The sequence below is a fragment of the Drosophila virilis genome, chromosome 4 (genome assembly GCF_030788295.1).
Source record: "Drosophila virilis strain 15010-1051.87 chromosome 4, Dvir_AGI_RSII-ME, whole genome shotgun sequence".
Taxonomy (NCBI): Eukaryota; Metazoa; Arthropoda; class Insecta; order Diptera; family Drosophilidae; genus Drosophila; species Drosophila virilis.
The window spans coordinates 26,618,946-26,631,604 of record NC_091546.1 but is presented as its reverse complement, the minus strand read 5'-3'; the positions used below and the strand labels follow the sequence as shown (position 1 = coordinate 26,631,604).

The 12,659-nt window shown below is 47.0% G+C and overlaps 2 protein-coding genes across 4 annotated transcripts in view; both read right to left on the bottom strand.

Annotated features, from left to right (window-relative positions):
• osp (myosin phosphatase Rho interacting protein outspread) overlaps positions 1 to 12,659 on the bottom strand; it is a 123,831-nt gene that overhangs the window by 29,014 nt on the left and 82,158 nt on the right. The gene's annotated exons all lie outside the window — the stretch shown is intronic.
• Positions 6,792 to 12,641, bottom strand: LOC138911169 (uncharacterized). Its single transcript, XM_070208760.1, has 2 exons — positions 7,597 to 12,641; positions 6,792 to 7,536 (listed from the first exon to the last, which is right to left on the bottom strand). Exons 1-2 carry the CDS (start codon positions 12,383 to 12,385, stop codon positions 7,085 to 7,087), a joined length of 5,241 nt encoding a protein of 1,746 aa, XP_070064861.1. The 5' UTR covers positions 12,386 to 12,641; the 3' UTR covers positions 6,792 to 7,084.

Sequence of the window (12,659 nt, the reverse complement as noted above, 5' to 3'; positions counted from 1 at the left end):
TAAGGTAAATCTCTACAAGGGTATTAAAATATCCGTACTATTTCGTTTATTCAAACATTGACCAGCTAAGGACTCGAGCTCCTTGAGTAAGTCAGGAGAAACTTTTTTATATGTCAGTCCGAAATGTTATACAAATTTTTAATTTATAATTACATGATTGGAAATCACCTTGAAATAAATATTAATAAACTATTGTTTTAAATTGTATAAATATAAAACCTATGCATAGATATTGTGTAGTTGCAAGTAACAGCAGAGATAACAAGTAACAGCAGAGATAACACCGACGGCTGCGGACATCATCCAACAGCAGAAAATAACAATCATAATTACAGCCTAAGAGCAAATAGTTTTTTTTGCGCGCTCTTTGTAAGCTGCTGTCCACTCTCCTTCTGAATTGCTTTGCTTGCATTGCTGCCCTTCGCTCTAACCGGCGAGCGTCTGATTGGAGTTTCGTTTCGATTCGCTTTACATATTGATATAAGCTGTCAGTCTTTCGTTTTGATCGCAACCTAGGCACAACTAATTCGAGTTGGCTGCCAAGCAACAATTTAAAACTTATAAATTCTAATAAGTGCCCTGCGCGGCAAATAAATCCATTTGAAAACTAATCTAAGTGTTTGAATTTCGCTGCACAAGCAGTTAGAATTAATTGGTTGCAAAAAAGCTTGCAACTACACATTTTGGTGACCCCGACGTGATTATTTCTTTCTTTCATTTTTTCTATTTTTTCTTGTACTTCGTTCTTGTCGTGTCAACGGACAGTTATCAGTTCGGGCAAAGCTGTGTGGTGAGCCGTTTGCTTGCGCATCTGCATACAGTTGGTTGTTATACATAAACGCCGTAGCAAATCCCCGCTAATCGTTGCGCGCTATAACCCGCTATACGCTATCTCGCTCGAACGAACACTTGCGCGATCAGACTTGTATTGTAGTTCGGCTGTGTGAACCTTGTTGTGCGCTACATTCATAATGTTTGATGAAGGTGCAAGTGCAAATGGAAATGATGAGGCGACATCAGCTAGTCAAGTGGCGGTTGGAACCCAGGCTGCTGTTTTTAAAATAAAGATCAAGAATTTAACTGATCGACTCAATAGATTGTCCTCGGAACTTGATCCCGCTCGACTTCGCGATGTTGATGACTACGAGCTGCAAGATTACATAAGCATGGCATCTGACTTGCAGGCGAAATTTGAGATAGTCTGTGATGGTTTGTTGGAGGTGGATCATGCCAGCGTTGATGAGGATCTTCAGACAAGTTTTGAGTCAACTATTAGGCAGCTACGGCTGTCCCTTCAACGCGAGCGCGGAAATCGAAGCAAGGTTCAGCAGATTCCGCATTGTTCCACCTTCAATTCAGCCGCAGCCGATGACTCGCGTTCTACCTTTGTTGTTCCAAACCACTCTCGATTGCCTCAACTTAAATTGCCGGAGTTTAGTGGAGGCTACACAGAATGGGCCGATTTCTCGAACCTGTTCACCACGGTCATTGACAAGGATCCGTATTTGACCAACATTGAAAAACTCCAGCATCTACGGTCATGCCTTAAAGGAACAGCGCTGGATACAATTCGCTCATTGGAAATTTCAAACGCAAATTATGCTGCCGCTTTAGAACTGCTTGATAAGCGTTTTAATAACAAGCGTCTTATTTTTCAGGCACACATCTCTGAAATTTTGGGTTTGAGAAAGGTGGACAAGGGCGCGACTGCACAGCTGCGCGAATTTTCAGATAAGCTCAACTCTCATCTACGTGCTTTAAAATCGATGGGCAGTGTGGAACAGATCGCCGGTTGCGTCATAGTACATACGTTGCTGCAAAAACTAGATAGCGTTACGCAGGCTAGCTGGGAGGATGATGCGCCGTTGGACGTCATACCATCATGCGAGCGGTTTACAACCTTCATAGAGAGGCGTTGCCAAAGGCTGGAAAATGCGGATCACGCTACGGCAATGTACACGCCTAGCTCCCAGGTGGGCCAGAACAACAGTAGTAGAAGAACGTTTGTAGTGACTAGGAATGGAACGAGTGCTTGTGTGTTTTGTGAAGTCGCAGGCCACTCTATTTATAAATGTTTGCAATTCGCAAATTTATCGCCCTTGCTGCGCCTTCACGAAGCCAAGCGGCTTGCGCTGTGCCTAAACTGCCTGCAAAGGGGACATCAGCTGAGAGTCTGCGGCTCCAGCGCTTGCAGAGTTTGTGGAAGCAAACATCATAGCTTGTTGCATCTTGGCAACACAAGCAGTCACATCGCTGCTTCTAGCCCAAACAATGCTCAAGATACCGAAACTTATTCGTCATCCCAAAACACCTTGGCGGCACTTTTATCTTCGCCTCTCACTACCGCCCAGCATCTCAAGCACGATGTGGTCCTGCTTGCCACTGCCGTCATCAACGTGAAAAATCGCGCTGGCTCCTTGGTGCCTTGCCGTGCGTTGCTCGACTCTGGGTCGCAGTTGCACATCATCACCTCTCGTCTTGCTCATCAGCTCCAGCTGCGCAAATTCAAGTCAACAGCAATCGTCTCTGGCATTGGTGATGCAGCATTTGCGTCCGATGGGTTTTCGGTCAACATCAATGTCAAATCTCGAGTGTCGGAGTACTCCACATGCATCCCGGCCTTGATTGCACCATCCATCACCGATAATCAGCCTGGCTTCACTCTTGACCCTGCATCATGGAACATTCCATCAAATATACAACTAGCTGATCCTGAATTCTTTAAATCTCAGCAAATCGACATGTTGATTGGAGCCAGTCTGTTCTTCGATCTGCTATGCGTCGGCCAGATTAAACTAGCTGCTGGACTGCCGATATTGCAAAAGACTCGCCTTGGTTGGGTGGCTACGGGAGGTGCCTCACATGCTGGAAAATCATCATTCATGGCCATGAGATCAATGGAGAATCCAGATCTGCTGGTTGACTCGCATCTGCAGCCTAATACACAGATTGATGAATTAATCCGTCGTTTTTGGGAATTGGAAGGCTGCACCGACCCTGAGTCCTTACCAAACAAGGAGGAACGCGACTGTGAGGCACACTTTCAGGCCAATTTTAAACGTCTGTCGACTGGCGACTATTCAGTTCGTTTACCGCTACGTCTAGGCATGTATCCGCTGGGTGACTCCTATCAACAGGCGGTTCGTCGATTCCTGAACTTAGAAAGAAAACTAGACCGTAATCCACTATTGAAACCCCAGTATGCAGCATTTATCAAGGAGTATCTTGACTTGGGTCACATGTCACTTGTTACCTCAGCTGCACTGGGCCAATGCAAGTACTACCTGCCACATCACTGCGTGCTGAAGGAGGATAGCACTACAACCAAGCTAAGGGTCGTGTTTGATGGCTCAGCAGTTACTACCTCTGGACACTCGCTGAATGATGCACTGATGGCAGGTCCTACCATCCAACCGAAGCTGTTTTCGATACTGATGCGGTTTCGTACATTTGCAGTCGCCCTGACAGGCGATATATGCAAAATGTATCGATGCGTACGAGTCGAACCCGCAGACAGTTATTTTCAATGTATCTTGTGGCGTGAGTCTCAGCATCAGAAGATACAGATTTACAAATTAGACACCGTCACCTACGGCACAAAACCAGCATCGTTTCTCTCAGTGCGAGCTATGCACCAACTGGCCATGGATGAGCAGAAAACTTTCCCTATTGGCTCTGACATTGTTAAAAGAGATTTCTACGTGGATGACCTCATTTCTGGTGGTAGCTGTGTTCAAGAAGCAATTGAGATATTGAAACAAACATCTGGACTACTCGCCAAGGGGAACTTTAGGCTGCGCAAATGGTGTTCTAGCGACACATCTGTACTCCAAAACATACCGGAAGAGGATAGAGAAACGCTGCTTAAGTTTGACGATGGCAGTGACATCACGAAAACGTTAGGCCTCGTTTGGGATCCCGCTTCAGACTGTTTCCTTTTCTCCTTCTCTCCACTGAGGTTGCCCTCCAGACTGACAAAACGGTCAATACTCTCCGCAATTGCTCGCTTTTACGACCCCCTTGGTCTTGTTGGTCCCGTAATAACAAAATCGAAAATTTTTATGCAGGATCTCTGGAGAGAAAAGCTGGACTGGGATGAGAGCCTGCCCGTACACTTAAGCACAGCCTGGGTCAACTTCTGCGCTGATTTTGAGTATACTCAGCAATTCCAGTATCCCCGTCGAGCACTCTCATCAGACAGTACAGTGGAGATTCACGGATTTTGTGATGCCAGCCTAAGCGCTTATGGAGCATGCGTCTATACAGTCTCAAAGTGCAATGGCAACACCAGCGTGCGTCTCTTATGCTCCAAATCGCGTGTCGCGCCTGTGAAAACCATCACGGTACCAAAGCTGGAACTCTGCGGAGCTGCATTACTGGCTCAACTTCTCAGCGAAATATGCCAAATGAAAGTGTTCGACTGTCGGTATTACTGTTGGTCAGACTCTGCCGTGACTTTGGCTTGGATTCGCAATGATGCTTCGAAATTCAATGTTTTCGTTGCCAACCGAGTCGCAGCCATCCAAGAGCTCACCACTGGAATGGAATGGCATCATATTCCCACCGAATTAAACCCGGCGGATATAATTTCACGAGGAGCGCTGCCTAGTGAGCTCTTCCGGTCTCCATTATGGGCCCATGGTCCGAGTTTTCTCAGTAAGGGAAAGGAAGAGTGGCCTGCCTCCTGTGTACCTGTCGAATCCTTACCAGAACTTCGACACAAGGTACTCCTCGGAACTGCAGCGCAACCGGATCTCTCGATTGGTTGCAAGTTCATCAATTCGTTTTCCAAGCTGCAGCGGGTCTTTGCTTATGTTTACAAATTTGTAAATCGAATCCGAGGAGCTGAACTAACCGTTGACCACTTGCATCATGGCACACATTGGTTGCTGCGGTCAGTGCAAATGGCTACTCTCAGCGATGACTACAAGGCATTGAAGGAAGGAAGGCATGTCAAACCGTCTAGCTCAATGGCCTCTCTTGCGCCATTCCTTGACGACTTCGGCCTACTTCGCATCGGTGGACGGCTGAAAAACTCGTCGTTGGACTTCTCAGCGCGACATCCGATTATATTGCCCCGTCAGCATCCTGTGACGCGAGCAATCATAGTTTACTTTCATAAACGAAACTTACACGCTGGACCTCGCGCTTTATTGTCTTCGATTCGGCTCCAGTACTGGCCCATTGGCGGTCGAAAAACAGTCTCCAGTATTGTTGCCAAATGCATAATCTGTTTTCGTGCCAAGCCACGATTGGCCGAGCATATAATGGCAGACCTACCAGCTGATCGTCTTAATACATCGTATCCCTTTATGGTCACTGGCGTTGATTACTGTGGACCATTTTACTACAAGAACGAAGTGCGCAACAGGCCACCAGTGAAATGCTATATCAGTCTGTTCATATGCTTCGCTACAAAGGCGGTGCACTTAGAGCTTGTAAAGGACTTGTCCACAACATCGTTTCTAAACGCCCTAAAACGTTTCATCCTGACTCGCTCTCGACCTTCAAGGATCTGGTCTGACAATGCGACAAACTTCGTAGGTGCCAAGAACGAACTAGCAGATCTGAACCGCCTGTTCCTGAGAGACGAGCATGTCAAGGCCGTTAACGAGTTTTGCCTAACCGAATCAATTGAATGGTTGTTCATCCCTCCTCGCTCTCCGCACTTTGGTGGACTATGGGAAGCCGCTGTGAAGACTGCTAAGCACCACTTTTATCGATCTGTTTGCTCTTCCATTTTGGATTTCGATTCGCTGCAGCATCCAGGTGATCTTGACGTCTTGACACCCGCACACTTCCTGGGTACAGCGCCATCTTCATCATACATTGAGCCCGATCTAAGGCAGCTTAACTTCAATCGGCTTAATTATTTTCAGCGCGTCACATATCTCCAACAAGTATTCTGGGCCCGTTGGCGCGAAGAGTATTTGACGCTTCTTCAACAGCGCTCCAAATGGCGCACTCCTCAGCCTGGACTCTCCATTAACGATGTTGTCCTTGTAAAGGATGAGAATCTACCGCCGCTGAAGTGGCCACTCGCCAGAGTGCAAGAGCTGATCTCTGGATCTGATGGGGTATCCAGAGTTGCTGTGCTTCAAACTGCGACTGGAGTCATACGTAGAGCTGTACGAAAGCTGTGTTTGCTGCCCAAACAGGATGATGTTGAAAGCCCTTGCCTTCCAACGGGGGGAGAATGTTTGGTCAAGTAACAGCAGAGATAACACCGACGGCTGCGGACATCATCCAACAGCAGAAAATAACAATCATAATTACAGCCTAAGAGCAAATAGTTTTTTTTGCGCGCTCTTTGTAAGCTGCTGTCCACTCTCCTTCTGAATTGCTTTGCTTGCATTGCTGCCCTTCGCTCTAACCGGCGAGCGTCTGATTGGAGTTTCGTTTCGATTCGCTTTACATATTGATATAAGCTGTCAGTCTTTCGTTTTGATCGCAACCTAGGCACAACTAATTCGAGTTGGCTGCCAAGCAACAATTTAAAACTTATAAATTCTAATAAGTGCCCTGCGCGGCAAATAAATCCATTTGAAAACTAATCTAAGTGTTTGAATTTCGCTGCACAAGCAGTTAGAATTAATTGGTTGCAAAAAAGCTTGCAACTACACATTTGAAACAGGATGAAACGTTTTAGAACTGCTTGATAAGCGTTTCAAAATGTGTAGTTGCAAGCTTTTTTGCAACCAATTAATTCTAACTGCTTGTGCAGCGAAATTCAAACACTTAGATTAGTTTTCAAATGGATTTATTTGCCGCGCAGGGCACTTATTAGAAATTATAAGTTTTAAATTGTTGCTTGGCAGCCAACTCGAATTAGTTGTGCCTAGGTTGCGATCAAAACGAAAGACTGACTGGTTATGACAATATGTAAAGCGAATCGAAACGAAACTCCAATAAGACGCTCGCCGGTTAGAGCGAAGGGCAGCAATGCAAGCAAAGCAATTCAGAAGGAGAGTGGACAGCAGCTTACAAAGAGCGCGCAAAAAAACTATTTGCTCTTAGGCTGTAATTATGATTGTTATTTTCTGCTGTTGGATGATGTCCGCAGCCGTCGGTGTTATCTCTGCTGTTACTTGACCAAACATTCTCCCCCCGTTGGAAGGCAAGGGCTTTCAACATCATCCTGTTTGGGCAGCAAACACAGCTTTCGTACAGCTCTACGTATGACTCCAGTCGCAGTTTGAAGCACAGCAACTCTGGATACCCCATCAGATCCAGAGATCAGCTCTTGCACTCTGGCGAGTGGCCACTTCAGCGGCGGTAGATTCTCATCCTTTACAAGGACAACATCGTTAATGGAGAGTCCAGGCTGAGGAGTGCGCCATTTGGAGCGCTGTTGAAGAAGCGTCAAATACTCTTCGCGCCAACGGGCCCAGAATACTTGTTGGAGATATGTGACGCGCTGAAAATAATTAAGCCGATTGAAGTTAAGCTGCCTTAGATCGGGCTCAATGTATGATGAAGATGGCGCTGTACCCAGGAAGTGTGCGGGTGTCAAGACGTCAAGATCACCTGGATGCTCTGAAAGTGGAAGTAATGGTCGAGAATTAATAATTGCCGTGATGTGGCAGACGAGCGTACGCAGCGAATCGAAATCCAAAATGGAAGAGCAAACAGATCGATAAAAGTGGTGCTTAGCAGTCTTCACAGCGGCTTCCCATAGTCCACCAAAGTGCGGAGAGCGAGGAGGGATGAACAACCATTCAATTGATTCGGTTAGGCAAAACTCGTTAACGGCCTTGACATGCTCGTCTCTCAGGAACAGGCGGTTCAGATCTGCTAGTTCGTTCTTGGCACCTACGAAGTTTGTCGCATTGTCAGACCAGATCCTTGAAGGTCGAGAGCGAGTCAGGATGAAACGTTTTAGGGCGTTTAGAAACGATGTTGTGGACAAGTCCTTTACAAGCTCTAAGTGCACCGCCTTTGTAGCGAAGCATATGAACAGACTGATATAGCATTTCACTGGTGGCCTGTTGCGCACTTCGTTCTTGTAGTAAAATGGTCCACAGTAATCAACGCCAGTGACCATAAAGGGATACGATGTATTAAGACGATCAGCTGGTAGGTCTGCCATTATATGCTCGGCCAATCGTGGCTTGGCACGAAAACAGATTATGCATTTGGCAACAATACTGGAGACTGTTTTTCGACCGCCAATGGGCCAGTACTGGAGCCGAATCGAAGACAATAAAGCGCGAGGTCCAGCGTGTAAGTTTCGTTTATGAAAGTAAACTATGATTGCTCGCGTCACAGGATGCTGACGGGGCAATATAATCGGATGTCGCGCTGAGAAGTCCAACGACGAGTTTTTCAGCCGTCCACCGATGCGAAGTAGGCCGAAGTCGTCAAGGAATGGTGCAAGAGAGGCCATTGAGCTAGACGGTTTGACATGCCTTCCTTCCTTCAATGCCTTGTAGTCATCGCTGAGAGTAGCCATTTGCACTGACCGCAGCAACCAATGTGTGCCATGATGCAAGTGGTCAACGGTTAGTTCAGCTCCTCGGATTCGATTTACAAATTTGTAAACATAAGCAAAGACCCGCTGCAGCTTGGAAAACGAATTGATGAACTTGCAACCAATCGAGAGATCCGGTTGCGCTGCAGTTCCGAGGAGTACCTTGTGTCGAAGTTCTGGTAAGGATTCGACAGGTACACAGGAGGCAGGCCACTCTTCCTTTCCCTTACTGAGAAAACTCGGACCATGGGCCCATAATGGAGACCGGAAGAGCTCACTAGGCAGCGCTCCTCGTGAAATTATATCCGCCGGGTTTAATTCGGTGGGAATATGATGCCATTCCATTCCAGTGGTGAGCTCTTGGATGGCTGCGACTCGGTTGGCAACGAAAACATTGAATTTCGAAGCATCATTGCGAATCCAAGCCAAAGTCACGGCAGAGTCTGACCAACAGTAATACCGACAGTCGAACACTTTCATTTGGCATATTTCGCTGAGAAGTTGAGCCAGTAATGCAGCTCCGCAGAGTTCCAGCTTTGGTACCGTGATGGTTTTCACAGGCGCGACACGCGATTTGGAGCATAAGAGACGCACGCTGGTGTTGCCATTGCACTTTGAGACTGTATAGACGCATGCTCCATAAGCGCTTAGGCTGGCATCACAAAATCCGTGAATCTCCACTGTACTGTCTGATGAGAGTGCTCGACGGGGATACTGGAATTGCTGAGTATACTCAAAATCAGCGCAGAAGTTGACCCAGGCTGTGCTTAAGTGTACGGGCAGGCTCTCATCCCAGTCCAGCTTTTCTCTCCAGAGATCCTGCATAAAAATTTTCGATTTTGTTATTACGGGACCAACAAGACCAAGGGGGTCGTAAAAGCGAGCAATTGCGGAGAGTATTGACCGTTTTGTCAGTCTGGAGGGCAACCTCAGTGGAGAGAAGGAGAAAAGGAAACAGTCTGAAGCGGGATCCCAAACGAGGCCTAACGTTTTCGTGATGTCACTGCCATCGTCAAACTTAAGCAGCGTTTCTCTATCCTCTTCCGGTATGTTTTGGAGTACAGATGTGTCGCTAGAACACCATTTGCGCAGCCTAAAGTTCCCCTTGGCGAGTAGTCCAGATGTTTGTTTCAATATCTCAATTGCTTCTTGAACACAGCTACCACCAGAAATGAGGTCATCCACGTAGAAATCTCTTTTAACAATGTCAGAGCCAATAGGGAAAGTTTTCTGCTCATCCATGGCCAGTTGGTGCATAGCTCGCACTGAGAGAAACGATGCTGGTTTTGTGCCGTAGGTGACGGTGTCTAATTTGTAAATCTGTATCTTCTGATGCTGAGACTCACGCCACAAGATACATTGAAAATAACTGTCTGCGGGTTCGACTCGTACGCATCGATACATTTTGCATATATCGCCTGTCAGGGCGACTGCAAATGTACGAAACCGCATCAGTATCGAAAACAGCTTCGGTTGGATGGTAGGACCTGCCATCAGTGCATCATTCAGCGAGTGTCCAGAGGTAGTAACTGCTGAGCCATCAAACACGACCCTTAGCTTGGTTGTAGTGCTATCCTCCTTCAGCACGCAGTGATGTGGCAGGTAGTACTTGCATTGGCCCAGTGCAGCTGAGGTAACAAGTGACATGTGACCCAAGTCAAGATACTCCTTGATAAATGCTGCATACTGGGGTTTCAATAGTGGATTACGGTCTAGTTTTCTTTCTAAGTTCAGGAATCGACGAACCGCCTGTTGATAGGAGTCACCCAGCGGATACATGCCTAGACGTAGCGGTAAACGAACTGAATAGTCGCCAGTCGACAGACGTTTAAAATTGGCCTGAAAGTGTGCCTCACAGTCGCGTTCCTCCTTGTTTGGTAAGGACTCAGGGTCGGTGCAGCATTCCAATTCCCAAAAACGACGGATTAATTCATCAATCTGTGTATTAGGCTGCAGATGCGAGTCAACCAGCAGATCTGGATTCTCCATTGATCTCATGGCCATGAATGATGATTTTCCAGCATGTGAGGCACCTCCCGTAGCCACCCAACCAAGGCGAGTCTTTTGCAATATCGGCAGTCCAGCAGCTAGTTTAATCTGGCCGACGCATAGCAGATCGAAGAACAGACTGGCTCCAATCAACATGTCGATTTGCTGAGATTTAAAGAATTCAGGATCAGCTAGTTGTATATTTGATGGAATGTTCCATGATGCAGGGTCAAGAGTGAAGCCAGGCTGATTATCGGTGATGGATGGTGCAATCAAGGCCGGGATGCATGTGGAGTACTCCGACACTCGAGATTTGACATTGATGTTGACCGAAAACCCATCGGACGCAAATGCTGCATCACCAATGCCAGAGACGATTGCTGTTGACTTGAATTTGCGCAGCTGGAGCTGATGAGCAAGACGAGAGGTGATGATGTGCAACTGCGACCCAGAGTCGAGCAACGCACGGCAAGGCACCAAGGAGCCAGCGCGATTTTTCACGTTGATGACGGCAGTGGCAAGCAGGACCACATCGTGCTTGAGATGCTGGGCGGTAGTGAGAGGCGAAGATAAAAGTGCCGCCAAGGTGTTTTGGGATGACGAATAAGTTTCGGTATCTTGAGCATTGTTTGGGCTAGAAGCAGCGATGTGACTGCTTGTGTTGCCAAGATGCAACAAGCTATGATGTTTGCTTCCACAAACTCTGCAAGCGCTGGAGCCGCAGACTCTCAGCTGATGTCCCCTTTGCAGGCAGTTTAGGCACAGCGCAAGCCGCTTGGCTTCGTGAAGGCGCAGCAAGGGCGATAAATTTGCGAATTGCAAACATTTATAAATAGAGTGGCCTGCGACTTCACAAAACACACAAGCACTCGTTCCATTCCTAGTCACTACAAACGTTCTTCTACTACTGTTGTTCTGGCCCACCTGGGAGCTAGGCGTGTACATTGCCGTAGCGTGATCCGCATTTTCCAGCCTTTGGCAACGCCTCTCTATGAAGGTTGTAAACCGCTCGCATGATGGTATGACGTCCAACGGCGCATCATCCTCCCAGCTAGCCTGCGTAACGCTATCTAGTTTTTGCAGCAACGTATGTACTATGACGCAACCGGCGATCTGTTCCACACTGCCCATCGATTTTAAAGCACGTAGATGAGAGTTGAGCTTATCTGAAAATTCGCGCAGCTGTGCAGTCGCGCCCTTGTCCACCTTTCTCAAACCCAAAATTTCAGAGATGTGTGCCTGAAAAATAAGACGCTTGTTATTAAAACGCTTATCAAGCAGTTCTAAAGCGGCAGCATAATTTGCGTTTGAAATTTCCAATGAGCGAATTGTATCCAGCGCTGTTCCTTTAAGGCATGACCGTAGATGCTGGAGTTTTTCAATGTTGGTCAAATACGGATCCTTGTCAATGACCGTGGTGAACAGGTTCGAGAAATCGGCCCATTCTGTGTAGCCTCCACTAAACTCCGGCAATTTAAGTTGAGGCAATCGAGAGTGGTTTGGAACAACAAAGGTAGAACGCGAGTCATCGGCTGCGGCTGAATTGAAGGTGGAACAATGCGGAATCTGCTGAACCTTGCTTCGATTTCCGCGCTCGCGTTGAAGGGACAGCCGTAGCTGCCTAATAGTTGACTCAAAACTTGTCTGAAGATCCTCATCAACGCTGGCATGATCCACCTCCAACAAACCATCACAGACTATCTCAAATTTCGCCTGCAAGTCAGATGCCATGCTTATGTAATCTTGCAGCTCGTAGTCATCAACATCGCGAAGTCGAGCGGGATCAAGTTCCGAGGACAATCTATTGAGTCGATCAGTTAAATTCTTGATCTTTATTTTAAAAACAGCAGCCTGGGTTCCAACCGCCACTTGACTAGCTGATGTCGCCTCATCATTTCCATTTGCACTTGCACCTTCATCAAACATTATGAATGTAGCGCACAACAAGGTTCACACAGCCGAACTACAATACAAGTCTGATCGCGCAAGTGTTCGTTCGAGCGAGATAGCGTATAGCGGGTTATAGCGCGCAACGATTAGCGGGGATTTGCTACGGCGTTTATGTATAACAACCAACTGTATGCAGATGCGCAAGCAAACGGCTCACCACACAGCTTTGCCCGAACTGATAACTGTCCGTTGACACGACAAGAACGAAGTACAAGAAAAAATAGAAAAAATGAAAGAAAGAAAAATTCAC